Source organism: Salmo salar, chromosome 04 (assembly GCF_965601325.2).
Source record: "Salmo salar chromosome 04, fSalSal1, whole genome shotgun sequence".
Taxonomy (NCBI): Eukaryota; Metazoa; Chordata; class Actinopteri; order Salmoniformes; family Salmonidae; genus Salmo; species Salmo salar.
This window is the reverse complement of record NC_138294.1, coordinates 16,894,107-16,918,091: the sequence shown is the minus strand read 5'-3', so window position 1 is coordinate 16,918,091 and position 23,985 is coordinate 16,894,107. Positions and strand designations below refer to the sequence as shown.

General features: G+C 45.1%; 3 protein-coding genes across 4 annotated transcripts in view; 1 reads left to right on the top strand and 2 right to left on the bottom strand.

The window, feature by feature from the left end:
- Positions 1–4,518: 4,518 nt before the first annotated feature.
- LOC106602289 (glutathione S-transferase C-terminal domain-containing protein) lies at positions 4,519–12,772 on the bottom strand (the record flags this gene model as incomplete). The annotated part of the gene is made up of 4 exons (XM_082973950.1): positions 4,519–7,307; positions 11,411–11,866; positions 12,207–12,395; positions 12,581–12,772. Coding segments are annotated over 4 exons (1,032 nt in total), but the record flags the coding sequence as incomplete, so codon positions are not given.
- Positions 12,773–13,194: 422 nt separating this feature from the next.
- Positions 13,195–17,962, top strand: LOC106602288 (integrator complex subunit 12). 2 transcript variants are annotated; one of them, XM_014194824.3, is made up of 7 exons: positions 13,195–13,518; positions 13,940–14,110; positions 14,609–14,767; positions 15,251–15,447; positions 15,668–15,827; positions 16,207–16,353; positions 17,083–17,962. In XM_014194824.3, exons 2-7 carry the CDS (start codon positions 13,952–13,954, stop codon positions 17,695–17,697), a joined length of 1,437 nt encoding a protein of 478 aa, XP_014050299.1. In that variant the 5' UTR covers positions 13,195–13,518; positions 13,940–13,951; the 3' UTR covers positions 17,698–17,962. The 2 variants fall into 2 exon arrangements, with proteins under 2 accessions (XP_014050299.1, XP_014050298.1); XM_014194823.3 differs by having other exon boundaries at positions 13,199–13,518; positions 16,207–16,359.
- A 434-nt stretch (positions 17,963–18,396) lies between these two features.
- Positions 18,397–23,985, bottom strand: part of LOC106602290 (rho guanine nucleotide exchange factor 38) — a 19,531-nt gene continuing 13,942 nt past the window's right edge. The window contains exons 14-18 of the mRNA XM_045716462.2: positions 23,865–23,985; positions 23,476–23,610; positions 22,600–22,801; positions 20,380–20,699; positions 18,397–18,881 (exon numbers count right to left, since the gene is read on the bottom strand). The exon at positions 23,865–23,985 is cut by the window's right edge and continues 59 nt beyond it. Of these exons, the coding sequence (XP_045572418.2) occupies positions 18,699–18,881; positions 20,380–20,699; positions 22,600–22,801; positions 23,476–23,610; positions 23,865–23,985 (961 nt within the window). The 3' untranslated portion in view covers positions 18,397–18,698. The remainder of the gene's footprint in view (positions 18,882–20,379; positions 20,700–22,599; positions 22,802–23,475; positions 23,611–23,864) is intronic.

The window sequence follows — 23,985 nt, the reverse complement described above, 5'->3', positions numbered from 1 at the left end:
AGTTAGTGATTCATTTTATCTCCATTTCTGCTTTTTGTGACTCCTCTCTTTGGCTGGAAAATGGCTGTATGTTTTTTTGTGACTAGGCGCTGACCTAACATAATCATATGGTATGCTTTCGCCGTAAAGCCTTTTTGAAATCAGACACTGTGGCTGGATTAGCAAGAAGTTTATCTTTAAAATGGTGTATAATATTTGTATGTTTGAGGAATTTTAATTATGAGATTTCTGTTGTTTTGAATTTGGCGCCCTGCAATTTCACTGGCTGTTGTCGAGGTGGGACGCTAGCGTCCCACATATCCCAGAGAGGTTTAAGCTCGGGGCCCTGGGGTCTGAACCCCACTCTGTGCAACTGGGTCCTGGACTTCCTGACGGGCCGCCCCCAGGTAATGAAGGTAGGAAACATCTCCACTTCGCCGATCCTCAGCACAGGGGCCCCACAAGGGTGCGTACTCAGCCCCATCCTGTTCTCCCTGTTCACTCACGACTGTGTGGCAACACATGCCTTCAACTCAATCATCAAGTTTGCAGACGACACAACAGTAGTAGGCCTGATTACCAACATTGACGAGACAGTCTACAGGAAGGACGTGAAGGCAGAGTGGTGCCAGGAAAAAAACCTCTCCCTCAACAAAACAAAGGAGCTGATCGTTGACTTCAGGAAACAGCAGAGGGAGCACACCCCTATCTACATCGACGGGACCGCAGTGGAGAAGGTGAAAAGCTTCAAGTTCCTCGTCGTACACATCACTGAAAATCTGAAATGGTCCACAACAGCGCCTCTACAACCTCAGAAGGCTGAAGAAATTTGGCTTGACCCCTAAGGCCCTCACAAACTGTTACAGATGCACAATTGAGAGCATCCTGTCGCGCATAACACCGCCTGGTACGGCAACTGCACCGCCCACAACCGCAGGGCTCTCCAGAGGGTGGTGCGGTCTGCCTAATACATCACCGGGGGCACACTGCCTGCCCTACAGGACACCTACAGCACCCATTGTCACAGGAAAGCCAAAAAGATCATCAAGGACATCAACCACCCGAGCCACATCCTGTTCAACCCTCTATCATCCAGAAGGTGAGGTCAGTGCAGGTGCATCAAAGCTGGGACCGAGAGACTGAAAAACAGCTTCTATCTCAAGGCCATCAGACTGTTAAATAGCCATCACTAGCCGGCTACCACCCAGTTACTCACCTTGCATCTTAGCATGCCCTATAGACATGGAATCACTGGCCACTTTAATAATGTTTATATAGTGTTTTACTCATTTCATATGTATATACTGTATTAGAAAATGGGTGGTTCGAGCCCTGAATGCTGATTGGCTGATAGACATGGTATATCAGACAGTATACCACAGGTACAACAAAACATTTGGTAACCAGTTTATAATAGCAATAAGGCACCTCGGGGGCTTGAGGTAAATGGCCAATATACCACAACTAAGGGCTGTGTCCAGGCACTCCGCGTTGCGCCGTGCATAAGAACAGCCCTTATCTGTAGTATATTGATCATATACCACACCCCCTCGGGCCTTATTGCTTAGTTCTAGTCTATGCCACTCCGACATTGCTCGTCCTAATATTTATATATTTCTTAATTCCATTATTTTACTTTTAGTTGTGTGTGAATTGTTAGATACTAATGCACTGTTGGAGCTAGGAACACAAGCATTTCACTACACCTGACATCTGCTACATATGCTTATGTGATCAATAACATTTGATTTGATGCATGGCTGCAGTGACGGCACCTCCCTGCTCATTTGTCTGCTGTGTCCTTGTGAGGTGGTGGTAGAAGGATGGGTGTGTTTGGCGAGGCGCTGACAGACGTTGAAGGCTCGGTCACTACCGGGCCATGACAAATTGTCTGTCTGTCTCATCTCCACTCTGACTAATTACCCTGACTCAGGAACACAGAGAGAACCTACCTACCTACACTACAGCCAGCAGCAGCAGTCACACGGATCCCTTTAGAGCCTCTGTTCATCTACCAGAGTACCCAACAACATCAAGTTTCTCTATGACTCACCCACTCAGAACAGTCACACTGCCCACACTACTTAGCTCTGTTTAGCAGTGTATAGGAGCAGAGAGAGAGAGCAAGACACAGAGAGAGAGAGAGAGAGAGAGAGAGAGAGACACACCGAGAGACAGAGAGAGACACACACCGAGAGAGGGAGAGAGACGCACCGAGAGAGAGAGACGCACCAAGAGAGAGAGAGAGACGCACCAAGAGAGAGAGAGAGACGCACCGAGAGAGAGAGAGAGACGCACACACACACACACTGAGGTAGAGAGAGACACACACACACACACCGAGAGAGGGAGAGACACACACACACACACCGAGAGAGGGAGAGAGAGACAGGTATGTGGGTATGCTTGAGAATGTGGGTATGCTTGAGTGTCAATTTAGCAAATGTCTGGACTGGAGTGTATATAAAGAGATAGCATGTCAGGGGGATAAGGAATGCATGACTGGAAAGGGAAGTACAAGTGGAATATTGCCAATGTCTGGACAGTTATGTGAGAGGTTGGAGGTAACTTAAATAGCTAAATCTTCCAGAGCCGGTTGATTCCAAGTTCAAGTTTGTGTTAAACATGAGAACATGTTTTGTTCTCGATACTCTCTGCTGAATTCATTGGAAAGAAACCGGAGGACTGTTGTCTGAATACCTCCCGTATCCGCCCACTGGCCGGAACCACACACAGACAACGAAAAAGGAAGGAAAATTCTTATAACAGACAACACTGACCAAATCAACATGTACTTTCACACAACATCCTTGTTTGAAATCCAAGATTCAGTTAGACAGAAAGCACAGGAACAACCTGAGAGAACAATCCTGCCATTTTATCACAGACAACAGTTTGGGGCATCTCAATAGTTTGAAGTTGCTCCTTTGTCTTCTCTCCTTCACACAAGTAAAGGACATGATGCCACTGTAGTGTATTGAAATGAGTTCAGTGTAAGGTGGGATGCATTTCCTCACTTTATTACCCACTGAACCCGCTGTGTGTGTGTGTGTTCTTGCTATCTGTACACACACACACATTCCTCTATAATGACCTTGATGTACTCCAGCTGCTTTAATAGACGTTAAGATGAGCCGTAAGCATGACACACATGTGAATGTACACACACACACACACACGCGCACGCGCGCAATGGAACCCCTTCACGCGGCTCCAGAATAACACTAGCATCTATCATCCTCATTAAGGCACACACACACCTCATTTATTAGCCTTCTCAGGGTATAATAAACACATTAATAAGGAAAGTGCTCGCTCGCCCCCTCCAAGGAGAGACTCATTTCTCCGCTTGACTCGCAACACCTGGGACTGCAATCAACCCTGCTTCCACCGCCCGTCCGTCAGACACGGCTGCCACGGCAACAGTGCCGCCACTGTGTTCCCGACGACGGCTCTACGGGCCGAGGAGTGTGTCCCTGTCCCGGTGACAGGCCTGTTTCTCACTTAGCCCCAACCACACAGAGAATACATCACAGCAAGACACCGCTTCAGAACTCATTAGGCTGGGCTCCTTGGAGAACGCATTACGTCTCCAAAGGCTCGGCCGGTCACAGGCACTTCCACTGATTGTGTGTGTTGTTGTTTGAGAGGGGGCGACTCGTCGATGGAACTCACCAAGCCAAAGTAGTAGTGATGTTTTAGGCAAACATTTATGCAGCATGTACCCGGGATGCTCCCGCAGATATCAGTGGTGTTTGATATGGCTTTCTGGCTCAGTAAGGGTGATTGGATGAGGAAAGGGAAGGAGAAAAGGATGGAGATGGATGAACGAAGGGAGACCGGAAAGGAGAGAGGGAAGAGGGGAGAGGGATGGAGAGGAGAGGAGAGAGGGATGAAAGTAGTACCTTCAGTGGGGTTGAGGTGAGAAGACGGCCTCAATACCACTCTCCTGCGGGAACACCCACACACGGACAGACACACCATCAAGGTTACCATAGAAACTTCTCTCTCAGAGCCTACAGGGTTTTTCCGGTGTCAACCAGCAGTAATGAAGTGGTTTACAGAGAGTAGGGAGCGCTCTTCCACCCTGACCGCCGTTAACCCTGTTCCAATCTGAAGAACCACCTGAGGACAAAGACCGCTTTTTCTTTCCTCTCTCGTTCTCTCCCTGTAGAGAAACACACTGTCTGTTAAGTTGGCCTTGTTACCCGGCTCATAGGGGGGATGGAGGTGTTCTCCAGAACTGAAGAGATAGATATTACAGGTAAAGAGCTACGGATGGGGACAAACACGGCATCTTTGAACACTGGCCTTTGGATACTGGATGAAAGCGTTATGAAAGCTTAGTTCACAAAGAACATTCCTCATCAAAAGTCAGCAAGATATTAGAAGTAGTACTACACAGAATGGCCTTTTATCTTTCATTGGTACAAAACAATGCCCTCTTTCTTCAGGCATAAAAAAGGGCAGTTGTTTTCTAAACGGCATATTAAATCACCAAGGACATTCTTCATCGAAATCAAAAGCTTTGAGCTAACCTTCCTTGGCAGTTGTTTTATTGTTATTTGTTTCCATATATTTTTCCATTAAAATAATGGACTTCATGGAAATAAGTAAGTATGAAAATAAGGGCATTTGCTGTATGCCTGAGGCAGTCATTCAGAGGGAAGATCACAAACTATAAAAATGACCTTGAAAAGGCTGCCTGTTTTGTGTCATTGTTGGGTAACAAAAATAAAATGGCCTCTTGAACCAGTTCCAAGCTGGTTGACTACAGCGTAGGAGACGGTAGGTACATACTGCAGAGATACATTTGGAAACTGTCACTCGTATTTCTCAGTGCACCTGGCAAGAAGCCTTTGGAAGCCTGGCACACACACACAGAGAGCTGGGGGAAAGAGGCTCTATGACTGACAGACATCACTGGGTGTGTCAATCTTCTCCCTCACTACAGTCAGTCAGTCAGTCAGTGAGTCAGTGAGTCAGTCAGTCAGTGAGTGAGTGAAATGGGAAGACAAGGTGAAGCAGCCCTGTATACAATTATATTCTCAGATTCACAGTAGGAGGTGATTCAGATTGTTTGTGTGGTGGACAGATAAGATGTAGTGCTGGCTTTGGTAAGCAGCAGTGAGGGACAGCACGTCACACTGTTGGAGCCTAGCCCTCTCTCTTTCTGTCTTTCTCTCTCTCTGTCTGTGACGCCCTGGGCTGGCCTCTACACACACAGGCCCCTTGGCTCCACCAAGGCCCCAGACCGTACAACAGCTGCACTCCAGTCCTGCCGGTAACGACCACACAAACACATGCACACACAAAGCCAACCAGCACCGAAATCCGTCTGGGCAGGCGAGGGACGGCAGTATATGTGTGTGGGCAGTATGTGTGTGTATGTTCCTATGTCAGTGCATGTTCTAACTGTGTGCACCTGTGTCTACTCCGTAATCGACCAGGGTTGAATATCACATTCTAAGAGGGCAACTTGTTATCAACATTTACGATTGGCTGATGCACTTCCTGCCATAGTTGGATATCATATCTGTGTGGCCAGCAAGAAATCTCAGATTTATACTTGGGACCAGCCGTGCCAGAAAACAGTGAGGGTGTTCAGGGTTAGGAAGGTTTGAGCCAGCTGAGGAAGCAGTTTCCTGCCTTGACAGCTGTGTCGGTTTATGTCCCACTGAAACCGCTACTCCATAACGTGTTCCAGGCAGCCATTTGGAGTCCAGCGCTAACCGTGCTAGTAATTACACCCTGAGTGGCTGTAGGCTATATTGAGAATGTGGAGTAATTATGCTAGCGGGTGTGTACTCTGAGCAGTGGTGTTTTTTTGCAATTACTACAAGCAGGATAGTCTGGCTGTAAAATTGTATTATTTTTGTATTGGATTCAGTGTTTTTATTCAAATCAAAGTCTGAGGGGAAAGTGAAAGATGTGCACTATAGTGTAAAGTGGTGGCAAATATAAAAGTGGCCTATGGGACGAAAATGTCGACTTCAATTTGATTACCTGTCAAACAATTACACAGCAAATCACTATTAAAATGCGGTTTACACTTGGTCTAATGACATGTCTGTAAACAATTAGAATGCGACAAGTGTAGCTGGTCAAAACGACATTTAATTTATACTCATGTGGAATGTCTGTAGAGCATCGCTGCGACTGTCGGTTCCCTTGTTGCACAGACATGAAAAAAGTTCATGTCTCTGCGACTGTCGCAACGTCCGTTGTCGTGGTTACTGGGCTGCTACAGCAACAAATCCAAATGTGACAAGACGTTGCCGGAGTTCTAAAATTCACAGACAGAATGACCTACTTTTATTTCGTCACACTCACAACCATAAGCAATTTTACCATGCAGGTAATGACGATGTTGTGTTGGGTTTATTTTCCTCAATGAATAAAAAGTAGCCCGCGTAAATTCCGACGTCGTCAGCTATAACGTTACTCTGTTCATTTTTATAACTGGCTAGCCAGCTAGCTATTTAGCCAACAAGCTCGCAACGAACCAAATCATTGTTTAGAAAGTACCTTTGAGTTGCCTGGCTGTCGTTTTGTGCTTATAATTTTTCCTAACGACAAAGTCAAGTTTGATGTTGGACGAAAATATAATGTTTATTTTGTCACAGCGATAACAGTCCACAAACATATCGATAGACCAACTGCAAACCAGCCTTTAAAGTAACAGAACGCAACAGCAAGGCCGCAATAATCTGCGAGAAAGCCTTCAATTATAGAAAGCGGGACAATTTTACAACCAATTGGAGTGCATAAATCCTTTATCGTTGCAGCTCAGGGACACAGTCAGTAGGAAGAGGGAGTACTATATTGGGGAAGTTCTGTGTGTTTGCGCGCGCGATGTGCCTAGACTCTAGGCCCTAGAGGCATTCAAGAGAGAAAGGCCTGCTGCTAGAGAGCATGCGAGTTTTTACCACTGACAGATTTCCTGAAACCTTCAATGTGCCTCATCTAATCCTCCCAAAAAGAGATGGTGGGAAGGCATGAGGGGAGAGTTGATAGAGAGAGAGAGAGGGAAAGAGATAGAGGGAGTGGGAGAGAGATTAAAATATATTCAATTACTTTGCATTTAGTCATCATGGGCCTGGGGCCTCCAACGAAGTGCACCTCCTTCGTTGTCAAGGCTTTCCTGTTTCACTTGGCTGGGCTGTTGTGCTTTGACTATGGTTGGGGGGGGTAGTGAGGGCCTTGGGGGTGGAGAGGGCCATCCCACAGGCCTGGGCCGCCCTGGGGACTTCCTGGACCTGGAGGTACCAGCGCAGCAAGAGAGGCAGCTGGGACAGCGTGCTGGCGTTGTGGCTCTGGAGAGAGCTCTGTGGAGGAGGATGAGGGGAAAGTGAAGATGGGGGTCTGAGTCAGCTAAGTGATTCATCAGAAGTGTCATCTGCACTGAACCAAGAGCCCAGGTTCCACCAGGCTGATCCCCTCCACTCATCACCCCTCTGGAGATGGAGGAGAGAGACAGGCACTAAGAAAGGCGAGGGTTGGGAGAGAGAGAGAGAGATGGACAGCTGTAGAGGTGTGTGTGTGTGTGTGTGTATGTATATGTTAGTTATTCTATCCTTGTGGGGACCTAAAATCCCCACAAGGATAGTAAAACAAAAAATGTCTCCCTCTTGGGGGACATTTCCCACATTCCCATGAGGACAAAGGCTATTTTATGTTTAGGGATTAGGTTTAGGGTTACAATTAGAGGTCGACCGATTAATCGGAATGGCCGATTAATTAGGGCCGATTTCAAGTTTTCATAACAATCGGAAATCGGTATTTTTTGGACGCTGATTTGGCCGCTTTAAAAAAAAAAAATGTTACCTTTATTTAACTAGGCAAGTCAGTTAAGAACACATTCTTATTTTCAATGACGGCCTAGGAACGGTGGGTCAACTGCCTTGTTCAGGGACAGATTTTTACCTTGTCAGCTCGGGGATTCAATCTTGCAACCTTACGGTTAACTAGTCCAACGCTCTAACCACTTGCTTTACATTGCACTCCACGAGGAGCCTGCCTCTTACGCGAATGCAGTAAGAAGCCAAGGTAAGTTGCTAGCTAGCATTAAACTTATCTTATAAAAAACAATCAATCATAATCACTAGTTAACTACACATGGTTGATGATATTACTAGTTTATCTAGCCTGCCCTGCGTTGCATATAATCGCTTAGGTACACGTTGCTCCAACCATAAACATCAATGCCTTTCTTAAAATCAATACACAAGTATATATTTTTAAACCTGCATATTTAGTTAATATTGCCCGCTAACATGAATTTCTTTTAACTAGGGAAAATGTGTCACTTCTCTTGCAACAGAGTCAGGGTATATGCAGCAGTTTGGGCCGCCTATCTCGTTGCGAACTCTGAAGACTATTTCTTCCTAACAAAGACAGCCGACTTCACCAAATGGGGGATGATTTAACAAAAGCGCATTTGCAAAAAAAAGCACAATCGTTGCACGACTGTACCTAATCATAAACATCAATGCCTTTCTTAAAATCAATACACAGAAGTATATATTTTTAAACCTGCATATTTAGCTAAAAGTAATCCAGGTTAGCAGGCAATATTAACCAGGTGAAATTGTGTCATTATTCTTGCGTTCATTGCACGCAGAGTCAGGGTATATGCAACAGTTTGGGCCGCCTGGCTCATTGCGAACTAATTTGCCAGAATTTTACGTAATTATGACATAACATTGAAGGTTGTGCAATGTAACAGGAATATTTAGACTTAGAGATGCCACCCGTTAGATAAAATACGGAACGGTTCCGTATTTCACTGATTGGAAAAATGTTTTTTTTTCGAGATGATAGTTTCCGGATTCGACCATATTAATGACCAAAGGCTCGTATTTCTGTGTGTTATTATGTTATAATTAAGTCTATGATTTGATAGAGCAGTCTGACTGAGCAGTGGTAGGCAGCAGCAGGCTCGTAAGCATTCATTCAAACAGCACTTTTGTGCGTTTTGCCAGCAGCTCTTCGCTGTGCTTTAAGCATTGCGCTGTTTATGACTTCAAGCCTATCAACTCCCAAGATTAGGCTGGTGTAACCGATGTGAAATGGCAAGCTAGTTAGCGGGGTGCACGCTAATAGCGTTTCAAACGTCACTCGCTCTGAGACTTGGAGTTGTTGTTCCCCTTGCTCTGCATGGGTAACGCTGCTTCGGGGGTGGCTGTTGTCGATGTGTTCCTGGTTCGAGCCCAGGTAGGAGCGAGGAGAGGGACGGAAGCTATATTGTTACACTGGCAATACTAAAGTGCCTATAAGAACATCCAATAGTCAAAGGTATATGAAATACAAATCATATAGAGAGAAATAGTCCTATAATTCCTATAATAACTACAACCTAAAACCTCTTACCTGGGAATATTGAAGACTCTTGTTAAAAGGAACCACCAGCTTTCGTATGTTCTCATGTTCTGAGCAAGGAATTTAAACGTTAGCTTTCTTACATGGCACATATTGCACTTTTACTTTCTTCTCCAACACTTTGTTTTTGCATCATTTAAACCAAATTGAACATGTTTCATTATTTATTTGAGGCTAAATTGATTTTATTGATATATTATATTAAGTTAAAATAAGTGTTAATTCAGTATTGTTGTAATTGTCATTATTACAAATAAATAATAATACAAAATATTAATTGGCCGATTAATCGGTATCGGGTTTTTTGGTCCTCCAATAATCGGTATCGGCGTTGAAAAATCATAATCGGTCGACCTCTAGTTACAATTAAGGTTAGGGTTAGAATTAGGGTAAGGGGCTAGTGGTTAGTGTTAGGGTAAGGTTTAGGGGTTGGGGAAAATAGGATTTTGAATGGAAATTAATTGAAGGTTCCCACGAGGATAGAAGAACATAACATGTGTGTGTGTTTCCAAGAGAGAGAGCGAGAATAGAGTAAGAGAGAAACAGACAGAGCATTGAAAGAGGTGACAGTAGATAAAGCCAAGGGTCTTTTCTCTGGCTCTCTGTCCTGTGGATCTGTGGATAGACAGCAGTGGCTGTGTGGGAGAAGAGAGGAGACATGCTAGGCTGAGTGTGAAACTGGAAACCACTGGAGCACAGCTGACCCCTAAGAGCCTCATTGTGAGAACTTCACTTCATTCCAATCCCAGGCTATACAGCTATGAGAACAGGAGGAGAGATGGAAGAGAAGAGAGGTGTGCAGAGGAGACCCTGTTGACCGCTTGGCTCCAAGGCACAATAGATCGATAACTAACACCCCGTGATGGCATCTCATAAAAACTCAAACCACCAAAACACTAAACAAAATATGGGAAATCTATAACTAAAATGTTCCCAGGAAAATTCAGCTAGGGGCAAATTAAAATAACTTTACGATGAACTACAGTAAGTGATCGGCTGCAAATCTCATCCTTTCAACACCACTTTCGAATACTAATTTCTCATATTCGAAATTAGGCTCCGTCTCCATGACATCATTTTAAAATCAGCACGTCAAACCAAGCATGAGCCCAAAGCCGGTTCATTGAAATGCATATCAACCAACTACATTTAAAATATATCTCTCTCTCTCTCTCTCTCTCTCTCTCTCTCTCTCTCTCTCTCTCTCTCTCTCTCTCTCTCTCTCTCCTCTCTCTCTCTCTCTCTCTCTCTCTCTCTCTCTCTCTCTCTCTCCTCTCTCTCTCTCTCTCTCTCTCTCTCTCTCTCTCTCTCTCTCTCTCTCTCTCTCTCTCTCTCTCTCTCTCTCTCTCTCTCTCTCTCTCTCTCTCTCTCTCTCTCTCTCTCTCTCTCTCCTCTCTCTCTCTCTCTCTCTCTCTCTCTCTCTCTCCTCTCTCTCTCCTCTCTCTCTCTCTCTCTCTCCTCTCCTCTCTCTCTCTCTCTCTCTCTCTCTCTCTCTCTCTCTCTCTCTCTCTCTCTCCTCTCTCTCTCTCTCTGTCTGTCTGTCTGTCTGTCTGTCTGTCTGTCTGTCTGTCTGTCTGTCTGTCTGTCTGTCTGTCTGTCTGTGTGTGTGTACAGGTACCACCTGATGAGACATTCAATGTAGAAGGGTGTCATGCATCATTTCAGAGGCCTTCATAATAAGTTCTCAAATGAGGTAGCAGGTGATGACAGGGGACAATAGGGTAATATGCTACTGTTAAAATAAAATGTGCCACACACAGAGCTACCACTTGTCCTAAAACTAGCATGGAGACTAAACAGGCCTGGGAAATGCTGGTAGTTTACATATTTAGTGACCAGCAGAAGGGAGGCTCGGTCCGTGGAATATAAATCAAGTGCATAAAGCAAGAACTCTGTAGCCTGAGTCCCAGATCTGTTTGTGCCGTTTTGCCAGTGACAGCAATGGAGTTGGAAAGACAGCACAAACAGATCTAGGACTCAGGCTAAGAGTTCGAGACTAACTTCCCTTCAAACATACAACTAACAGATAACCTCCAAGGGCCTTCCTTACCAGGTATTGATGGATACAAGGCAGCAACACCACATTAGTCAGAGTGAAGTACAGACCCTCAGCAAACACATGCTCCAGCTCTGTGGTCTTCACTTTCCTGATGTCAGAGCGCTCCCTATTGGTTGTGGACGGAACTGCACCACTATCCACACACAGCTTGGCCAGGGCTGCTCGGAGTTCTAGCCCGTCCGCAGACTGCGAATCCTGGGGCTGGGTGATGTCTGTCCCTTGGTCCTCCTGGAGGTCCTGAGAGATTTTCTTCTGGTTCTTCTTCTGCTGCTGGAGCTTCTGCTGGCGGATCTTGTCATCGTTGTGCACCTTGACGGGCTCGCCTAGTGTCTTTTGGAGGTTGAGGAGGGCAGAGGGGAGGTGCAGGGATGGGTTAGTGGGCTGCCGGAGGTGGGCCTCCACAGCCGAGGGGATACTGAGCTCACACAGCCTGGTCCACTGGCTCACCTATAAGGGAGAGGAGGAACATGCATTCATTTTGACTAATATTTGTGTCATTGGTGTAATGTAGAGTTGTATCTTTATACAGCAGTACTGTGTGTCCAAGACAACTAGTAGACAAGTTAATCCCATCTTACTCACTTGCTCATAAAAAAATCCCTTTGGGAGAATATAAGATCAATTGGTTTTCCAATGGGAAAGCTCCTATGGATGTGTGACAATTTAATTATGCCTAAAAACAAAAAAGAAACAAAAACACTAATGTCATGTATACACAAACAGAATCATTCATAGTTTTACCAATGGCACTGCATGCATATCATAATAATTGACTGTTGCCCCTTACCTCAGCGCAGGCCTTCAGACAGGTCTTCTTGAACCCTAGCAGTGATGCTGCATCCTTCCTTCTGGGGTCTGCCTCACAGGTCCTGTCTATAATATGCCTGAGCACCACAGCCAGCCCGGCCCTGCAGTACCTCCCAGTCTCATCCAGTACGGCGGGGAGACGGCAGCCCCTCACCAACACAGGCAAGTCCTTGACATGGACCATCGAGACAGCTAAAGACTTTGGTACATGTCGAAGCAATATTGTTGTTGACATGTATTCATTCACCACTATACTGTGTACTATAGTTGACTGAAACATGCTCAGTAAAGTTTTCCCAACTTCTTTGCCTGTCATTACTGTCTACAACGCAAAGCAAATCGACAATGACAAACCTGTGACTTCCAGGGTGGTGAGCTTTGTGTGTCAGGCTTGGCAGAGACGAGGAAGACTTCTGATGTGCACTCGCAATAAGACAGGAGGAAGAGCGAGATGGAGGTGTGTAGGGGAACAGAGGGCTGCTCGTTTTGGGAGGATAATTCCAGGTAGAGACACTGGTTGCTGCTCCTGATGTGGGTCTGTCTGCGTCATTGTGACAGGAGGTACTGAATAGGTTGAATATTGGTGTCAATCAAACCTGTAAACACGACAAATGATATTGTGGCAACAAACTCTGACCAAAGTTTGCTGACTAAAGTCAACTCCATACATCTCAAGATGTATGTCTATATCGTGAAGTAGAGTTTAGTCTGCTAAGACTTGCATATGCTTGCCTATCCAACGTTAACTTACCGACTGTTAGCTAGGTATACATTTAGCTAGTGCTCTACATAGACAGTTAGCCCACGCCTCGTTTCTGTTTAGGTTCTGACTATCAAGCAAACTATGATACATTGAAATTAGCTACTTACCGTTCGTGAAGCTCACTGTGAACGTTGTTATAGTATGCACGTCACTTCCTCAAGTAAGTTTCCACGTGTAACAGTCAATGCAGACCGATCTGATCAATGATACATACATTCAAATACATACCACAATTAAATGTAAACCTTGTATTACAAAATGATTTATCCACTATATAGTTATAGTGGCGTACTTTGAATACAGTCTAGATAATCAAAATATGCTACGGGTAATGGTCGAGGTCCGTGCAACAAATTAGCTTGCTTGTTTCTTCGGATGTATTTAGTGGATGGACAAGAATGCCGCTAGGAAATAAAGGCGTTTCAGCTACAGTAGCTCAAATGCCACTTGTTAAGTTACTGTAAATATTTACGTGTCATAATAACCACATTAGTGTGAGAAACACACGTTAAAGATATTTGAGAGTAAGGTAAGGTAATCAAACATGACGAATCTCAACTAACCTTTGCTAGCTTGCTAGCTACTTGAGCTAGCTAGCAGGTTTCCCAACCAAGGCTAACGTTAGCTTAGCTACTTGGTATAGCTAGATAGCCAACTGGACACCCTGCTAGACAGCTTCAGAAGCTGACAGTCACGTACAAGTCAGAATTTCTTACCTAACATTACGTACATGCAAGTTAGTGTAGAAGCAGTTGACCTTTGTGTCAATTGTAACTAATTGGTTATGTTTTCTGTCTAGCTTTGCCATCCAACAATATCACTAAAGTTACTCACTAGCTGTCAGATGATCAATTAGCCAGTACTATATTTATCAACTGGATGAGGCCAAAAACAGGTAGGGCCTATAGTCAAAGCATATGCCATATTCTACATATCCTTTATATCTACAGCTCAGTGTGATCATGGCTGCATCAGTGAGTCTGGAGTTGGACCCTGTCTTCCTAAAGGGACTGGGATACCTGCACTCAAAGAGCAAAGACTCTGTGGATAAACTCAGAGCTCTGCTGGACGAGTCTCTATCTGGCAGAGGGAGTGATTCCTCTTACCGCTCATCACTGAAGGTACGGGCTACTGTAGCTTAGTTGGTAGAGCATGGTGCTTGCAATGACAGGATTGTAGGATCGATTCCCAGGACAACCAATACATACAAAAATGTATGCACACATGACTAAGTGGCTTACAATAAAAGGGTCTGCTAAATGGCATATATTATTATTATTATTATCATACTATATCGCATTCATTCACCTCTCTTCAGAACATGATGTTGTCATAATTTTACAGGCTGGCGCGATTATATTCTAATGTCATCATATGGGGTTTTGACAGTAGTCCAAAGGGAATCCATAGACATACATGATTGAGGTATAAAATATGAAACCTTACCTAGGCACCTGTGTCTTGCTTTACCCGTGTCACTCGTTACCATTTCAGACATCCCTTTGCTACCGCTTCTCTCTAGTTCTTTCAGTCACTCCCAACATTTGTATCCTGGAGAAGTAGCTCTGAAGCCTTGTGTTTAAAAAACAAACAAGTGTAGACCTTGTATCTTTCAACAGGAGGTGGAGGTGACAAAGGTGTCGGTGTCCAAGATGAGCATAAATAAACAGGACTCTAAGTCCTCCTCCAGCTCCTCCTCTTCATCTAGCAGCAGCAGCAGCAAGTCCAGCAGCTCAGAGAAGAGCAAGAAGGAGGTGGAGAAGAGGCCTTCAGAAAAGGTACAAAATGGAATGGATGCTGTGCCTGAGTAGGGGATAGGGAATTATTCATGATCTAGGCTAGTTTGTTCCAGAACCAAACCAGTACTGCAAATCATGGAAAACACTACCACAAAAACCATGTGTAATCGTTCGTCATACATAATGTTATTAAATAGAATTTTAAGACGTTCATCCATGTTCCAGAAATTCCATTCCTTCTAGAACCAAACATGCATACACAATTATCCACTGGACTTACATAATGTTATACATTGGACACATAATTGGAGTAATTTGTTCAGTGTGGCATATCTTTAGTTTGTTGAGATGACACAGAACGTAAACTGTCACGTAAAGGTCATACGTCAACATTTTAGTATGAAATCCGTATTTTTTGAGGTCGAAATAGAACATACCACCTACATATCAACTTTATAAACCTTCCTAACACCTTCATAACACCTTTATTAACCCTTATAGCACCTTCCCGTTGTCTTCCAGGTGAGGGTAGAGCCAGGTGAAGGACCTGAACCGTCTAAAAAGCCTCGCCTGGAACCCAAGCAGCAGGAGAACCGCTCGTCCCCCGTCACAGTCCAGCCCTTCAAAGACATACCTCTGCCTGACTTCTCCAACTTCGACGCGGAGACCAACGCTGACGACTTCGCCATGGAGATGGGGCTGGCCTGTGTGGTTTGCAGGTACGTACCCGGACGTTTTTGAATGTCACCTGGTTCGCAACTGAAAACAAAAAAGTCCATGTAGTCTTTTCCTGTTTGTCCTTTTTTCCCATTTGGTGCCTAATGAACACTACGTCTAACTCTTTCAGTGATGAATGACTGTATGTACTGTGTGTAATGTATTTTCATTGATAAATACAATCAATCAATTAATCAATTAGTTTCATTTTGATGACCACAGGCAGATGACGGTGACGTCGGGCAACCAGCTAGTGGAGTGCCAGGAGTGCCACAACCTCTACCACCAGGACTGCCACAAGCCCCAGGTGACGGACAAGGACGTCAACGACCCGCGCCTGGTGTGGTACTGCGCCCGCTGCACCCGGCAGATGAAACGCATGGTAAGAGATAGATAGACGACAAAGTCATCCTGGCTGAGTCTGAAATGGCACCCTGTTTCTTACATAGTGCACTACTTTTGACCAAATCCCTATGTGCGCCTGTCAGAAGTAGTGCACAATATAGGGAATAGAGTGCCATTTTGGACGCAAACCATGTGAGCAATACTTATAACAAGGGGTGTATTCAGTGAGTTGAGACCTTCTGAACGTTGCAGATAGAAATGGAATGAACAGAGCTGAAACTATTCCTTACTCTACCTGACAGACAATCATCTATTTTCTACACAATACATTTCTATCTGAACGTTCTGTAATGTTTTCCACTCCCAAAAGACTCCAGTTGAATGGGTCCTTATGCTGTTGTTGTTTTTCCTGCCAGGCCCAGAAGACCCAGAAGCCTTCACAGAAGCCGACACCAGCCGTTGTGTCAGCAGCCCCCGTGGTGAAGGACCCCCTGGTTAAGAAACCGGAGCTCAAGGTCAAACCCGACACATCCAGCACCTTTCAGGCCTTCAAACGAACTGAGGTGAAGGTAAGCATTACAACACCAGAGCTGTATAATTGAACTACAAGTCATATTTAGGTTAAATTACATTTTTCAGTAAGATATACCTTGTCTAATGCAACCTGATCATGTAATACCCAGACATTATACAACATTACATGGCATACAGTGCAATAGCCTTTTCAAAGATGGCGGACATTTAGGTTGAATGTAAAGACAAAATGTATGTATGTTGTCATGCAAACTGACCATGTGTGTAATACGTGGACATTATACTAGGGGGAAAGGATCAGTCATTTTGATGTGCTTAGAAGTATTGCATTTACATTTTTACATTTTAGTCATTTAGCAGACACTCTTATCCAGAGCGACTTACAGTAGTGAATGCATACATTTCATACATTTATTATTATTATTTTTTGTACTGGCCCCCCGTGGGAATCGAACCCACAACCCTGGCGTTGCACACACCATGCTGGCGTTGCAAACACCATGCTCTACCAACTGAGCCACAGGGAAGACTAAAATATAAACTCAACATACATTTTTTAGTTATTTAGCAGACGCTCTTATCCAGAGCGACTTACAGTAGTGAATGCATACATTTCAATTCATTTCATACATTTTTATTTTCCCCCCGTACTGGCCCCCCGTGGGAATCGAACCCACAACCCTGGTGTTGCAAACACCATGCTCTACCAACTGAGCCACAGGGAGGCCATCTCTAACGCTTGTTTCTTTCCCTCCTAGGCGTCTGCAGCAGTGTCTGCCAACCCCTCCAGTAGCAGCGGCTCCTTGCAGTCGGGCAGCGGCCTCACAGGGTGGGCCGCCTTCGGGGCCAAGACCTCCTCTGGCCCTGGCGCCAGCACCAAACCTGGCTCCTCAGGGCCAAGTGGAAGTAGCAAGACATCCTCTACCCCGCCTGGTCAGAAACCTGCCGGACTCTCTGGGCTGGCCAGCTCTAAGACGGGTGGAGGATTGGGCGGCAGTGGCTCCAAGATGGCAATCGGAGGAGGAAATGGAAATAATGGTGATGGTGGAAACGGCTCCAGCTCTGTGCCTCTGAAGCCTCCTCCACCTCTGACCCTGGGGAAGCAGACCCTAAACCGGTCCTCCAGTGGGGAGAACCAGGGGAGGGGGACAAGTCCTGGGTCCTCCCCCAGCGGGTCTCAGCCCAGCCTGGGAGGGAACGGCGGAGGGTCTGGGGGCAATGGAGCAGGGAATGGGAACGGTAACGGGTCGAAGGCGGCGGCTGAAGCGCCAGGGGGTGGCAAGGCGCCCACGTCCCAGGAGTCTCAGCTCAACGCCATGAAACGCCTGCAGATGGTGAAGAAGAAAGCGGCTCAGAAGAAGCTGAAGAAATGAATGGAATGAGAGGAGTAGTGAGGGAAGGAAAAGAAAGAAAGAAAGGGAGAAGTGTGTAAGTAAGACGTTAGAGGTGGAAGTTATGAATGGGAGTGCCAGAGCATTGAATTAACTGTAACATGGATGTAACCTAATCCATTTGAATACTTGAATTTCATTGATGTATGAAATGCTGCTGGAGATACTGTTAGTGGCTATAATGTGCCTCTTCGTTCTGTCCAAACTCAGCCACGGCAAAATGTAATAAAATGTATTATTTTTATGACATAGTAGAATTGTGTTTTTTTTTGTGAGGATAAATCTCAAAAGTCTGAAAAGGACATGAGATCATCAGCAAGCAGTCATCTAATGAACAAGCCGTTAATTGAACAGGATCGCGCACCACTGATAAAGACTCTTTATTCATCACTGATGAGGGATCTAAAATATACACATTACATGGAGGAACTGTATAACTCTAAAATGCATTATCTTTTTCAAAATACATTTGCTTGACATATATTAGATATTAGAATAAATCACTATTTTCATTGGGACAACACACATTCACAATATAACTTCATCAACACTGCAGGTGGCAATACTAAGTGCTCAGCACAATGAGAGCTTCATTCTTTGTGCAAAATGCATATATGCAATAATCTTAACAGTCATGATCTTTTGATAATTACATTTTCTGGTCAATAATTTAAAAACAATTATAGACAGACAGATTACAGTAAAACCCTATCCCAAATCGACCCTACGTCTGGAGATTTGAGAGGATATGGTAATAAATCTACCTTGTCCTGATATGCTAGTTGGAATTTTCACCATGTTGCTACCGTACAACTATCAAATGTTCTCAAATCTCCACAAGGCCATAGGGCCGGTTTCCTGAACAGAGATTTGGCCTAGTCCTTGGGAGTCTCTATTAAAATTGCATTTTAGTCCAAGACTAGGCTTAATCTATGTCTGGGCGTCCATTTGGGATTGGGCCTTCTTAATCCCAATCTATTCCTTTATGCGTATGACATTTTGCCGAGGTAGTTGGCTGGGACGTAGCCCTTCTGTCCGTTGGCCTCGGCCAACCACCAGTCCTTGTTGCCTCCCAGGTCGCTGAACTTGAGGATCCTCACATGCTGGTTCTCCTGCATGGTCAGCTCCTGGTCACAGCGTGCCTGGAACCCGTACACCGCATAAAACTGGAGAAACAGACAGAACATTCACCATAGAGCAGTTATAGTACCATGCATACAGTACACAGGAGGCTGATGAGGGTAGAACGGCTCATAATAACATCTGGAACAGAGCAAATGGAATGGAATCAAACGCCTGGAAACCATGTGTTTCATTTATTTGTTACCATTCCACTGATCCCGCTCCAGTCATTAGAATGAGCCGGTTCTCCCCAATCAAGGTGCCACCAGCCTGTGTGATGTAGTGGAGAAAATTTGGGGTTCATGCCCCAACATTCAGTTATTTACAAAATTAATTTGCAATACAATCTGATGAAACTTTTAAATCCAAAACGTGTCACGGTATTGGTTAATTGCGTAGCCGCGTTCCATTGGCAAAATTTGCTGTACAGTCTCTACTGAATTCAGTGTGGTATTCACTGACACACTGACACCAGTCTGTGTCACTGTTAGTCCATACAAAAGAAGATACAGACCCCATCACAACTGTAGTCCCCAACCCAAACCCACCATCACCAATATCCATTTACAATCTATATTAACCGCCTCATATTCTGATGGAGGTCAAAAGCTTCCTCCCAGGTCGCAGCAAACCAAGACATAGTAAGAACAGAGCCTGCCCAGCGGCTGCTAAAGGGACTAATGTTGAGTGACAGCGCTGGTGTCGTATAAATGTTATTCACTCCATATAATCTCTATGCGAGATGGAAGTGTGACCCTAAACCTATCAGAGCCAGACCTAACAGGCACAAACACACACCGCCCCAAGGCTTCCACCAGGCCTAACAGAGTGGGTTTTCAAATCATCTGCATTATAAACCAGCACACTTAACATTTAACTGCTCCATGCCATAACCACCCTCATATTTCATACCACGTCTCTGAGGAGGCCTTTACAGGCATCTCTATAAGCTAGTAAAGGTACATTGCTTGCTTAGTTAATTCCTTTTTGTAGATTGTTATATTTGCTTGTGATCTATGTATTTCCTGTGCTTTGCTTTCAATGTAATCTTTATTGTTTGTAAATTACAATGTAGCCTGTATATCAAATAGTCACATTTTGATGTGTTGTTCAGCGAATGGAGTTTGCCATTCATTCTGTTGAGATAGTTGACATAACAATGTAAAGCCTACTGAAAGGCACACCTAAGCCCTCTGTTTACTCTGAGCCCTGACAACTCAACCAGGATCGGTGCTCCCATTTCATAATGCACTTGTCACGTAGACACATGTTATAGAAGTTTATAAATTGCCTGGCTGTGCTGATGACACAGTGGATTGCTCAGTCAGATGGAACAGAGTAAATAGGTATTTTAACATCATAGCTTGTGAAATAGACACTGGCTGGAATGCGGATTTAACCAATCAGCATTCAGAATTAGAACCACCCATTGTATAAAGATATTTTATGCTACATAGTGCACCAGTTTTGACCAGAGCCTGTATAAAGAGTAGGGTCCATAAGGGTTCAGAACGACCCTTCTTTAACCTAGTGTTACCCCACCTGCTGGTTGTCTGGCTCTGTGTCCACATCCTGGCGGATGTCTGGCTCTGTGTCGCCCTGTAGGCTGGACGGGGTGGAGCATCTGTCAAGCGAGGTACTGGAGGTGTTGTAGAGGCTGAAGTTAGGTATGCTGCTCCGGCTCCGTATGCTGTTGTTCCTCCCGCTGCCCGACACAAACAGGCTGAGGTTGTCAAAGTCCTCGTCCAGCACCACGATGGGCTGCTGGGGCTCTGTGATCCCCGTACCCTGACCTGGTCGACCCTGATCCCTGTTGGGGTTGTACTGCTTCAGGAAGGATGAGTACACGTAGCCCTGGGTACCTGGGGGAGAAGGAGAACAGAGGGATGTTTGTGTCTGTCAGACATATCTGGGTTCAAATAGTACTTGAAATCTTCCAGGTGTTGTGATGAATGTGGGCTTGAGCCTGCCTGGAGTGCAAGATGGGCAGGGTTTTCACTTTAGGAACTATTCTATTGATTCACATAAAGTATTTGAAAGAAAAGGATATAGGCTGCTATTCAAATCAAATGTTTTTTGTCACATCCTTCGTAGACAACAGGTGTAGACCAACAGTAAAATGCTTACTTATGGGTCAACAATGCAGAGTTAAAGATAAGGGAAAAAAGAAGTCTGTGAGAGAGCTAAATGCAGGGAGGCTCAACAAATGCACAGGTGGTTGGGTTGCATGTGAATAGGGTTCTTTGTGAGACTGGATGTACTGTGTGTAAGTCACAGGGAGATCGGTGTCCTTGTCAACGAATGAAGGATGAAAGAAAGAATTGTGTGATTGCGCAGTCTATAAACTGCCTATAAAACGAAGGTTTCCTTAAACCGGGCGTATTGTTGCAATGGGAAGTAGTAGTTTTGTTTACTGCATTGGTAGCATTAATATCGACCATATAATAAACAGCTTCTTATGAAGACTAGTAGTCCCAGTGGATAAAACAAATCTGTGAAGTAGTTTCAGAATGCAGTCGGTACCGAGAAACAACACACACACACACACACACACACACACACACACACACACACACACACACACACACACACACACACACACACACACACACACACACACACACACACACACACACACACACACACACACACACACACACACACGAGAATGCAGTCGGTACCGAGAAACAAACACACACAAACATTTCTACAACTCCTTGCAAAAACTTGGCTGATTTGAGCCTTGTTATTCTGGAGTACAGAGAAGCGCGGCAGGCTTCTCCTTTCTCCTCCTCAGCCTGTGTTTCTCAATGCCCCCAGGGAGAGGCTTTGTACTCTAAGTAACTCTGCTTACAGCGAAAGGCGCCTCGCCGCAAACAACTGGCAGGCGCTCAGTGCTAGATGACGTGCGGTGCGGAAAATACATGGTAACAAACTCTTTGAGTTGGCCTTGTTGTGAGGCAGCAACTCTCTAGAGAGAGAGAGAGACAGAGAGAGTCGGTGAGGTTAGTTTGTTCCAAGTATCACCGTGACATCACAGTCAGAGGCCTTTGGGAATTTCCCCAGCAGGCTAGCTGACTTGTCAGCTGTGGTAGGTTAGTAATCAGGAAGTGAGATGTGTATCTATCGACAAAACACGCCACAGGACAGAAGAGCTAGGAGTTTAGTTCCACAGTAGTGAGGGGGGATGTTTGTCTAGAGTTAGGTAATGTAGATCAGACCTGTAGGATGATGTACTACAGTACCCATAATGCAAAAGACACACCTGTACAACGGACATAAACTGAGAGCATTATGTCTACATTACATAGACCTTAACGGTTGAAGTAGTGAATGAAACATCCTCTATTTGGGTGGTCTATCACCGCTAGTTTAGATAAAAATGCAATTACAATTTTCTCATACAGAACAAACATTAGGGCTGTGACGATATCTGTAATATATTTGTTCCATGGCATAAACGAAAACACTTACCGCATCAAACTCTTTGGTCCTTTTAAAAACCCGCTGTATGTCAAATAAATAAATGTTACTGGATGACAGCATAATGTTTGTTTCCAGCATTAGAGCTGATTTCTAAAGAAGTTCCATTCGCTTTGTGTTTTGTTTCCTTGCCACAATAGTAACGAGTATCACCATACTGGTATCGTCCGGCCCTAACAAAAATGGCACACATCCAATAACTAAGCCACTGTAGCAACATGAGACAGGATGATCCACCAGCATCACATCACATAATCCAACCTATGATAATGAACTTACTGCCAGTGTCAACCAGCCAGCGGCCCCGGCTCCCCAGGGGGTCTGTGTCCTCCAGCAGGCCCACCAGCTCCCCCTCCAGCAGGCTGACATCCTGCTCCTGACACCCGTTACAGTTCCTCTTCAGCTGGTACAGCCTGTCAGCTGGATACTCGTCCAGCAGCCTGGCCCTGTTGCCCTCTGTCTGACGCTGGATCTCTGGGACCTGTGGAGGGGGAGAAGGGAGTTAGGGTGATATGAGCCGAGTCATCAGTGTCCCAATGGGGGAGTGGGGGAATGATCGCTAACGAGCCCCCTTGGGTTGGTGGGGGTGGGTGGGGATGGGTCTCAGGAGGGGAAGGTGGTTAGAAACCGATCCAAAGGAGTCTTGCGCTGTTCAGATACAAGCACATGTAAGCGTACGCACGTACGCACACACACGTACACACAAACACACAGTTTGTCTTGGGGGAGTAATAACTGGAGTAGCGCTGGGGTAGCCAAGCGCTCTATTTAATCCCAACACAGAGAGCTCGGAGAGTCTGGTGGCTCCGATAACTTCTCCAACATTGTTCTTTAATTTACTTTTAATTGCTTCAATTAAACAAATAAGGGAGCCAATCCTGGAATAGGTGGTGAGGCTGTGGGGTAATGCTGCTTTTACCTAGAGCCTACTGGCATTACTACAGATAGCTGGCTCAGTGAGGATGCTCCAAGATGGGTTTGTGCTGTCTTACCAACTCCTATTGTCATTGGCATGACAACAGCTATACAGCACAAACAGATCTGGGACCAGGCTAGCCTTTAATTACCTTAGCTTATCACATACTGTAGTAATAATGGGGGATACATTGAGGCAAGTCCTTTCAGCTTTCAACCATGTTTTCTTCCCAAACTTACAGCTAAAATTTTCTTTGTTTTCTCGAAGCTGACTTTGCGTTCTATTAGAGTCTGTGCGTTGTCCTTGACGACAGTCAGGTTGTTGAGCTCTTCCATGATGCTGTTTTGGACTTCACTGATGTTGGACAAAGGAGCCTGGACAAATAAAACATTTAATCATACTTTATCATACTTCAATGTGTGGTATTTTGCATCAACTCACAACACACTGTGTCCACCACAAATCCTTTCCCTTTCGTACTACAAAATATATTGCTGCTCAATTAAAGTTGCCCCACTATTTCACCACACAAAACTCCACATAAACCACCTATCGCCAAACACACCTCTGCTGTCCCACTCTCTCCCTCTCTCCCTCAATCTCCCTTACTCCCCCCTTCCGTCCTCACCGGTAGCTGCTGTATGGAGGGTGCGTGGTGGCAGGCCGTGTCCATCAGGCCTTTGAGCAGGGTCACCAGGCAGAGGACACAGTTGGACAAGATAGTATGGGCGGCCATGTTGAATCTCTGC

Excerpts from the sequence above, each read along its gene's own strand:
- LOC106602288 (XM_014194823.3), top strand. The coding sequence starts at position 13,952 with ATGGCTGCATCAGTGAGTCTGGAGTTGGACCCTGTCTTCCTAAAGGGA. Across the intron at positions 15,828-16,206 it reads CCCGGCAGATGAAACGCATG|GCCCAGAAGACCCAGAAGCC; the intron begins GTAAGAGATAGA and ends TTTTCCTGCCAG. Across the intron at positions 16,360-17,082 it reads TCAAACGAACTGAGGTGAAG|GCGTCTGCAGCAGTGTCTGC; the intron begins GTAAGCATTACA and ends TTTCCCTCCTAG.